Source organism: Pygocentrus nattereri, chromosome 29, assembly GCF_015220715.1.
Source record: "Pygocentrus nattereri isolate fPygNat1 chromosome 29, fPygNat1.pri, whole genome shotgun sequence".
Classification (NCBI taxonomy): domain Eukaryota; kingdom Metazoa; phylum Chordata; class Actinopteri; order Characiformes; family Serrasalmidae; genus Pygocentrus; species Pygocentrus nattereri.
Genome location: NC_051239.1, coordinates 15647016 through 15657291, shown reverse-complemented (window position 1 = coordinate 15657291; position 10276 = coordinate 15647016). Strand labels below are relative to the sequence as shown.

At 41.8% G+C, this 10276-nt stretch overlaps 1 protein-coding gene and 1 non-coding gene across 3 annotated transcripts in view; both read left to right on the top strand.

Annotated features, from left to right (window-relative positions):
- The first annotated feature begins 574 nt into the window (after window positions 1-574).
- trnag-ucc lies at window positions 575-646 on the top strand. Its single transcript has one exon. It is a non-coding gene; the product is annotated as a tRNA-Gly (tRNA).
- Window positions 647-1300: 654 nt separating this feature from the next.
- The window catches only part of LOC108432107 (protein disulfide isomerase Creld1), a 28222-nt gene continuing 19246 nt past the window's right edge, over window positions 1301-10276 (top strand). The window contains exons 1-3 of one of the 2 annotated variants that reach the window (XM_017705721.2): window positions 1301-1486; window positions 5750-5872; window positions 9166-9248. In XM_017705721.2, coding sequence (XP_017561210.1) covers window positions 5756-5872; window positions 9166-9248 — 200 coding nt within the window. In that variant the 5' untranslated portion in view covers window positions 1301-1486; window positions 5750-5755. Of the gene's footprint in view, window positions 1487-1523; window positions 1902-5749; window positions 5873-9165; window positions 9249-10276 lie in introns of those variants that run through there. The other variant, XM_037536170.1, reaches the window with a different exon arrangement.

Genomic DNA, 10276 nt, shown 5'->3' with positions numbered 1-10276 from the left:
GTGCAAAAGTTATGGCACACTTTATATTTTATGTATTATTTTCCTCCCAACATGTGAAATTGTGCACTAAAATGTGCAGAGAAAAAGTCTGTTCCCTGTACCCTGATAGCAAGAGGACAGTGGAACACTGTTGGCCCACTGATGGCAAAGCTGGGTGGCCCACTGGAATTAACCGGTGGCTAAGCAGTGTCATTAGTTTTAATCGAGCACAGTGTCAACAGCAGTATGAATGATTGTATGATTTTTTTTTTTCTCTCAGTTGTTTGTAATATTTGCCTGAGTTCATTGTCTAAAATAAAAGGCTCTGTGCATTTAAAATGTGTGGGGGGAGTAAAACTAGTCAGAGCTTGTGTGCAGGACAGTAATCTGGGTGAACCAGCAGTAGGAAAGTCAGAGGGGCTGCGGATTCAGTCAAACCAGTGGACGGATGTAGGTTATGCTTGTGGTCTGGGTGGATGAATGTGTTCACTTCTGTTCACTCAGAAAATCAACGCAACGTGTCATTTGCCTGGGAGCTGCTCTTCAGCGTACGGCCTCTAGGAGGATGAGCGGTAGGGGAAGGAGGCTGCGGCAGGCGTTGGTGGTATAGTGGTGAGCATAGCTGCCTTCCAAGCAGTTGACCCGGGTTCGATTCCCGGCCAACGCATCTCTTTTAGCGGGCGTGCGGGGCGCATGTCACCGCGCTGTTCACTCAGGCTGCACACACGGTCAGTCATGTCTACGCCAACCCTCTGTTTTGTTAGACAGCTCAGATTAGTTTACTCCCCTCTCCGCGCTAATTCGACTGTGTTAAACCGGTGAACTGCTCACTCGTGGAGTGAATCCTCATCAGACTGTGAAACATCTTCCTCGGATCTATCGCTTTTTTATTGTTCTAATGTGGGAATTACCACTGGGCACACGCTAAGGAGGCTGGGGAGCGTTTGGATCTGTCTTACATAGTTTATGTGCGTTATTTCTCACATGTTCAGGGAATGGAAGAGCAGATTTATTCGGATCTCTTGTGTCGCTCGAAGATTGTACATAGTGTTGAATTTCTGTGTGTTTGGTTTTCATGTTACTCCCTTGTGTTTACATTAAAGTGAAACCCTTTTTTAGATCATTTGGGTCGGTGTTTTCACTCAGACGTGTTCTGTTACAGTTATTACAGCGCGCTTCTCCTAATCGATTCATTGATCGAAACTGATGCTACACAAGAGCCGCGCCTTACCTTTCAGTACACGGCGGGCTGTGATTGGTTCAGCCTCATTCGCTCTTCATTGTGATTGGCTCCGGGTGCCGGTGGGCGGGTCTATTATGATACAGCTGCAGCGCACACAGAATGAGCTAGAAATCCAGATGGCACACCGTTAGCGGCGGCTAACAGCGCCTTTTCACACGCCGCGAAGCTTCATTCTGCGTTTGAAAAAGATTTGTGCGTGTGGCCGTAATATTTGTGGCGAAAGGGACCGAAAACCTCTTCTCTGGCCATACGAAAAAGTGTACCGTGAGTATGAGAGGCTGGTGTGGGGGATGCTGTTCGGGGCACCTCCGTCGAAGCTAACCGAGCCGCTAACCTAGCTTTGCTCCAAACAAATCACCTCGCGGGTTCTAGATAGGTGGGTTAAAGACTAACGGGACGAGGCCAAGCACGGGTTTCTGATTAGCAGCAGTTTTCCAGGTCGTGTCTATGAGTGCTCTTGTCGTGTCTTGTCTCTGTGTGGAACAGTGAGATGCTGCGTGAGGTAAACTGGCAGTGTTGGGTTCAGTGGCTAAGCTAGACGCCTGACCGGAGTCTCAGCGCTTCGTCGATAAAGAGACGAATAAACGATGTCGAGTTAATTTACCACCAACGCAGACCAACAGCAGCATCACCTGACGTGCTCTCCGCATCCTTTGAAGCGGAACTCCAACATTTCTGTGTAATGTCTATATCATTAAATCCCACATAAGATGTAAACGAAGTCGTTCGGCGTGGTTTGGTGTAAAATGCCACACTTTGCCGTCTCAGAATCGTTCACAGTGGTGGTGATAGGAACCAAACGGCTGAGAAGCTTTTAAAGGGGAACTCCTCCCATTTTTCAAAATGTATAAATAGTTAATTGGTTAACATGTTAACAAAATCATTCAGAGTGGTTTGGTTTTAAATGCTCCGTTCTAGAGAAACCTACCGTCTCAGAGTTGTTCACAGTGTTGGTGATAGGAACCAGACGGCTGAAAAGTTTAAAGGGGAACTCCACAGATTTTCCAACATAATTAATGATTAAATAATTTTTTTCCGCATAAGTAAATGTTTAACACGTCAGCAGAATCATTCAGAGTGGTTCGGTGTGAAAGGCTTTGTTCTAGAGCAGCAGAGTCAGATTTGTTCACAGTGGTGATGGGAACCAGACGTCTGAGGAGTTTAACACCTCTAAAAGCTCCCTCCCAGAAAGCTGGTACACAAAATGTTCTGAATAACCTGCCTGATGTCAGTAGTTTTGTCATAAAGTTTTGGTCTAAAACACATTTCAATCAATTTATGTTAATCCGTTCATGGTGGAGGGATACATTAAAGGTGTTCTAAGGCAAACTAGTCCCCAGAGAAAACTATTATGTAATGTGTAGATTAACTGGTGGATTTTGGAAGGTTAAACAAAATGGCTGTATTTGTTTTGTAGACATCAGGACCTCTGGTTCCTATCACCACCACTGTAAAGAAATCTGGGTCTCGTCGTTTCTCTGCAAATAAACAGTTTTTACATCAAACCACTCTGAATGACTGTTTACATCTTAACCACTAAACTATACAGATATTTTATATATTTAAATGGTTATGACTGTGCTGCCTGATGTCTGAGACGTGTCTTTAGTATAGTTTTCTAGGCCTAATTTTTTTTTGAAGCTGTTAATTATGGAGGGGGCTACATGCAGGGCATGGTAAGACCAAATGGTCCCAAAAGAAAACATGTTGCTTCAGATTTAGCACCATGTTAACATTGTCAGCTTTACATTGCAGAGATGTGTACGGCCACTGAGCAAAATAGCCACATTTTGCCTTGTAGGCATTGAATAGAATAGAATAGAATTCAACTTTATTGTCATTGCGTATGTCGCAAGTACAAAGCAGCGAAATGCAGTTTGCATCCATCCAGAAGTGCTTAGCAGAAATATAAATATGTATGTTACAATGTACAGTAAGTATAGTATATACAGGTTAAAATATGAGGGGGTATAGACATGAAGGGGGTTACACAGGTTATAAACAAGAATGTACAGGTTATAAATATGAAGGGGTATGAAGTACTATACATTGTGACCTCTGGTTCCTATCACCGCCACTGAAAAGAAATTTGGAGCAAGTTTGTCAGCAGTGAACCACTTCACATCAAACCGTTCTGACTTTCTTTACATCTCAGTGACTGAATGGTGCAAACGTTTTGGATAAACGGTGGCGTTCTAGTTCACTGGCTTTTAACGAGAGCTACTCAAGACGTATGTGAGCTGTTTAGTATTAAAATAGAAACGGGTATTCCTCAGTCATGATCACTACTACTACTCATACTAATAACAAAGATACATGTATTTTTTCAGCCTTCATATTTCTGGTACATACAAGGAGTGTGGCTATGTGCTAACAACACCTTTAGAGCAGAAAAAGGATACAGGATGCTGTTAGTCAGAAAGAAAGGTGCAAAAGCCATCTGTTCATGAATGCCTAAAAGGCAGTCCTGCATTGTTCAGTGACTCCAGAAAGTTTTTGCACAATTGTGCCATACGTAAACCAAATTTTTCTTACTCTGCTGTGCCAGAAGTGTTTTTCTCTGAAACAATACACTCACCTGCCACTTTATTAGGTACACCCTGCTAGTAAAAGGTTGGACCCCGCTTGCCTTCAGAACTGCCTTAATTCTTCGTGGCACACTTTCAACAAGGTGTTGGAAAAGTTCCTCAGAGATTTTGGTCCATGTTGACATGATAGCGTCACGCAGTTGGTGCAGATTTGTCAGCTGCACATCTGTGATGCGAATCTCCCGTTACACCACATCCCAAAGGTGCTCTATTGGATTGAGATCTGGTGACCGTGGAGGCCATTGGAGTGCAGTGAACCAGTTTGAGATGATATGAGAAACCAGTTTGAGATGATATGAGCTTTGTGACATGGTGCATTATCCTGCTGGAAGTAGCCATCAGAAGATGGGTACACTGTGGTCATAAAGGGATGGACATGGTCAGCAACAATACTCAGGTAGGCTGTGGTGTTTAAACAATACCCAAAAAGTACTAAGGGGCCCAAAGTGTGCCAAGAAAAAATCCCCCACACCATCACACCACCACCACCAGCCTGAACCGCTGATACAACGCAGGATGGATCCATGCTTTCATGTTGTTTATGCCAAATTCTGACCCGACCATCTGAACGTCGCAGCTGAAACCGAGACTCGTCAGACCAGGCAACATTTTTCCAATCTTCTATTGTCCAATTTCAGTGAGGCCGTGCGAATTGTAGTCTCAGTTTCCTGTTCTTAGCTGACAGGAGTGGCACCCGGTGTGGTCTCCTGCTGCTGTAGCTCATCTTCTTCAAGGTTTGACGTGTTGTGCGTTCAGAGATGGTGCTCTGCATTCCTTGGTTGTAACAAGTGGTTATTTGAGTTCCTGCTGTCTTTCTATCATCTGGAACCAGCCTGCCCATTCTCCGCTGACCTCTCACATCAACAAGGCATTTTCGTCCACACAACTGACCGCTCACTGGATATTTCCTCTTTTTCGGACCGTTCTCTGTAAACCCTGGAGATGGTTGTGTGTGAAAATCCCAGCAGATCAGCAGTTTCTGAAATACTCAGACCAGCCCGTCTGGCACCAACAACCACGCCACGTTCAAAGTCCCTTAAATCACCTTTCTTCCCCGTTCTGATGCTCGGTCTGCACTTCAGCAGGTTGTCTTGACCACCTCTACAGGCCTAAATGCATTGAGCTGCGGCCATGTGATTGGCTGATCAGCTATTTGTGTTAACTAACAATTGAATTGAATTGGCCGGTGAGTGAATCATTTTGTTAAACATTTTATGATGTAACCTTAAGAGCCCCATTACATGTTTCTGTTGTTTAAAGTGTCCTAATACTTTTTGGGGCCATTGTATGAAGGAGCACCACTGGTCTATGTTTAGGGCTGAAAGGTTAATGGTTTTATAATGAAATCTCAATTTAAAAGAGTGCAGCGTTCAAATCGCTAGAGCACCAATGTTGTCACAGCCTGTGTTATCAACTACATTTTCTTAGCCAGTTTTAAATGAAACCTAATAGCCCAGTTTTTGAACTGCCTGTAGAACAGTTAGAACCTTTAGAACCAACCAAACGTGCATGCGCGGTGTGCGACACAAGCACCACCAACTTCCAGATTTGACATTTTACAGCATATTGTGTAGTGTGATATATGATACAAGTATACGACCACCGTACTCATGCGGTGTAAAGCAGGCTTCAAACCAGAAAAAACCCGATATGCTTGTCGTCATGGCTCAAAAAGGCCAGGAACTTCTTTTGGAGAAAATAATAGGAATGTATACTGCATTGACAATACTGGGCAGAAAAATTCCAGTTAGATATGTTACCTAAATCATTCACCCCATGATCAAGACTTGCAATGTCACGAATAATAATTACTGAAGCTACCTTGTATTAAGAATGATCTTAAGACCCCCTTTTGATTTAAAAAAAAAAAAAAAATTTTCTGAAGGCGTGACCGCTGTGTTTACTGCATATTGATGGACTTCTCCCTTCTCTGATCTAGGACGTCATGAGCTGGTCATGGCCTCTTCTCCCTGCCCTGGTGCTGTCCTCTGTCCTCTCCTTGGTAACCGTGCAGACCGCACCATGCCAGACCTGCCGGAAACTCACGGAAAACTTCATCAAGGTGTGTGCATGTGTGTTTGTTTGTGCTTATTGTTTTCATTGATAAATTGCTCGGTTAAAGCTCCCTGTGACAAGACTCTAGTATTCCAAAACATGAGCATAACCGAACCTTTCTCGTACAGGCCGACTGGATATCCCACTTCAGATGCACATTTATTGTACCTGAGATAGATGCTGGTTAAATTCACTCGAGGGGAGGTGGGCAGTGTGTGCTGTTGCAGCAGGCACACATCATCAAAGTTATGGTGTTCATTTAAAGGGTCCTTAGACTGCAGTGTCAGGTTCACGGCTGTGTTTATAAGACTTTTTTAGTATTTTTCAAAGTATTTCTTTGCCACACTTTGCTCGAGGAGACTCGGGGCAGTTCAACGCTTTTTGCATTTCTCCCCGTTAAGCCATATTTTAATACATTAAACTTCAATCTGTCTGCTAATCACACTTACTATTCAAAGATGATTACATATGACTTACCATTCACAATATTTATCTGAACGTAAGAAGGCAGATGTTGCAACTGACCCCAACACAAGGAGCTGTTGCAGCACGGACCAGGGATGGTGGCAACATGTTAAACCTACTTTAAATTACATTAATTAGCTTTTGCTTCTTGTTTCGATATGCATAGTATTCTGAAACTATGAGTTGCTTCATATTTACAGCATGTACTGTATATTTATTTATTAGCAGAATAATATTATAGTATTGGTATTTATTTAGGAATGTTTATTAAATAAGTTGTTGAGTTTTGTTTGTCTGTGCCTAGAACATAGAGCAGGTGTCGGAAAGCCAAATGTTAAGAGTCATTTTGTCCTTGGGAGCCACATTTTATCTGTTTTACCCTCTTGGCTGTGAATAAGCCTTAAGTATTGCTAATGTACTAGTATAAGCTAAAAAAGTCAAATTTCAAGCAGGAAAAGTTTCCTCAAAAGCAGAAAAGCTTCTTGTGAAAAGTCTCTTGACGTTTGAGTTTTTACGAGGCTGAAGTCGCGTCTCATTCGCCAGCTTCTCGTTCGAATTTCCCTGTTCCACCTTAAATGGTGCCTGATGTGCCAGAATGTAAATGCTGTGCCATTGAAGGTCAAACTTCAGCCTCACAACTGTTTTGTGTTTGATAGTTTCTCACTGCAGGTTAAGATTAAGATGCAGATTAAGCCTATTCATCTCCAGATTATCAACGTCTGCCTTAATCTTTCTCTTTGCTGTTTCGTGAGCTGCTAGGTAGGTACAGTTGCAAAAACGTCCCCATCATATGACCCATGACAGAACGTCATGTGCTACCTAGACACACTAACCCTAACCATGTCAACAAAATAATAAATAATGATTCAAATTAAGTTTTTAATCATTTATACCAAAACGTAAATACAGTTCATGAAAAAAAAAAATTACTTTTATACCCCAAAATGATAAAAAAGGTTTTTTTCACTAAATGCAGCAGCAAATTCTAGTGGGTGGAGGGTCTAACTGAGCATGTGCAGCATGAGCGTCATCAGTCTAGCGTCTTTCTGAATGGAAGAGTAAGACCTGTTGTAAGACTTGTCCTGTGTTGGAACCGTACCCAGTCTCCTTTAGATGTGACCGGGAGACTCATTCAAACATCAAAGCTCATAAACATCTGGTGGTTCTTGGTCTTTTTCATACAAGCAAGCAAGCAAAAAGTCACGTGTGTGAGTTTTAATCAGAACAATCACTGCCCTACTGTATCTTCAGAGCTGAATGTTACAGCGAGTTGACTACATTGATTAGTTTATTATTATTTTATTTAAAATCGATGTGACTGACTGAAGTTCTGCCAACGCTGTGTCCTGATTGGCTGATGCAAGGATTCTAAACGGCTGCACATACTTTCAACTTCATGTGACCTTCTTTCTTTTTGTCACTTCATTTTCTCGTCTTCAGTTTTAAAACTACAGAAAGTTAAGCACTTAATTTTGGACAAAATCTGTTCATCTGCTGAGCGCCAGTTTGATTCTGTTCGTTCCAGAATTTGATCAAATCCTGAAGAGTAAAATCCCGCCCACTATTATTGCCCACCCAAATGATCTGTTTCACCGGAAAAACAACTTGTTTAGGAAGAATGCGATCTGATATCCGATTCACGTTGTCTTTAAATGGTGTCACTTTCATAGGTTTTTACAGCCGCCTTGCCACTAAACCTTGGTCAGTATTATTACTATTAGCTGTTTGCGAATCACAGTGTTTTTGTTAATGTTTATTGTTAAATGTCTAGAATAGTAAATCCAGTAATAGGTTTATTATAAGAACAAAATGAATCAAAAAGACTTGCAAACAAATCTTTCAACACCCAGTTCTTTTCCACCTGAAAGTGTGGATCTGTCTAAATGATGGGCACAGAAATGTATGTTGATTACACAGAAAAGGCTAATATTTTATATATAGTTGATGTTATTTTGATATCAGATGATACATATTTTTCATCATCTTGTCCGGGAAACACTTGTTGATTGTACCGGCTGGGAGCGTTGATGTGGACTCGTGTGGAGACAAGCGAGATTTATTAAGTGCAAATCCAAAATCAGGGTCAGAACAGTCCGTGGTCAGAGAACCAATACGTAGAGCAGGAGGGACAGAGGTGGCAAACAAAGAACACAGAACTCCAAACAGGCCAGAAATAAACAAAACTTCTTCAAACACAAACCTCACATCAAACATACATACAAACAAAGACCTGCAACCACACAGGGGAGAACACAGGACGAGGGACAGGTGGAAACACAGGTGGAGACAATCAGGGGTGGAGTCACGAAACAAAAGGGCAGGCCTGAAAACCAAAACAAAGAAGCACATGGACAGGACTGGGAAGTAAACAAAACAGGAGCACATGGACAGGACTGGGAGGGGCAAGTCGTGACATCGAGGCCAATCGTGACATTGATGGAGGCACAAGAGCATGTTTGATGTTTATGAAACTCATGTGGCACATTTTCCATGATAGGAATGTTGTGGGAAAATGGCTAAAAAAACAGATAATTAAGAAGTTCTGCCCATGCGCATTGCACAAGGCTTCACAAGTAAATATTGAAGAAAGCCATAGACACGTAATAAATATGTGACAGTGTTTATAATTTTTTTAAATGAACTGTTTTTATGCCATGATAAAGTTAGAGAATGTATTTTATGTAAAACAGTGTATAGTATTTGTACAACAGTGCTGTAATGTTGCCTTTTGGGCTTTTTACAGGCACATGTTGCTTTGCTGTGCCAACATGTATTTTATGATAAAGACACCATGAGCAGAACAGGAGTAACTCATACATTTGCTGTTGGCTCTAGGGCCTGGAGCGAACAGCCAATAAAAACTTTGGTGGAGGGAACACGGCTTGGGAAGAAGAGAAGCTGGCCAAATATTCTCGCAGGTAAGGGGTGAAACTTTAACAGCACCACAATCAGTAACATTATATACAGTGTGAACATGCAGGTAACCTTCAACATTTTTATAAAATTTTATTGATTTTTTTTTTTCTTCAATAAAATGTTTTCCAGTGGTCATTTCATGTTTCAGAGTTAAACAAAGCCATCTAATGAAGGTCCAATATTTAATATTCTTTAACACAAAATAAGTAGTTAAGTGCTGAAAACTGAACCCCTCAAGTCAATATTAAACTTCTATAAGACCACATCTCAGGACACCCTATGGCTGAGTCTCTGCTGGCTCACTGCTTCCTATGTAGTGCGCTGAGTGGGTGATGAAATTTTGGCTTTTACACCCAAACATTCTTTCTTTGTTAGACACGCTTTGCACTGTTAAGATACAGTAGCCGTTATTTTAAGACCTATGTGCCGCACTTTGACGGGAGAAGAGATACATTTGAGATTCTGCCTAAAACAGTGTTCAGCTGATTGGCTGAACAGATTTATATGGTGTTGTCTGAGAACAGCGCTGGCCCTTTACCTGCTGTAAATCATCAACCTTCAATGCCTTGACAATGGAGGCAAAACATGTTTAGCATTTAGAATATGCTGTGTGTTGAGAATAACAGGTCATTTTGTTAAAGGATGGCGTTCATTGTTTTTTGCAAATGAACTCTAATTTGGTTGTTCGACGTTTTTGAAGTTCTAATGACTTTTCAAAAATTCTACAGGTGTGAATCCGCATCCCCTTCTTTTGTTGCTCTGCCTTCAGAGTGTCATTCAGTGTGTCTAACAATGACAGCAGATTTGTTCCCTTAACTGTGTCTCAGGAATTCACCAGGTCCTTCAAGGTCACATATGCAAATTAAACCCTCAAGAATTTCCTTCAGCCTTTGTTTACAGTGCAGAGTTCAGCTGTACTGAGTCGACCCGAGTTCACGTTCACACGGTGACGTTACATCCGTGACTGTAACAGGGTCAGGTATAACCTTTGAATATTTCTTTGATCTTTATGGGAGCATCTTTCCTAACC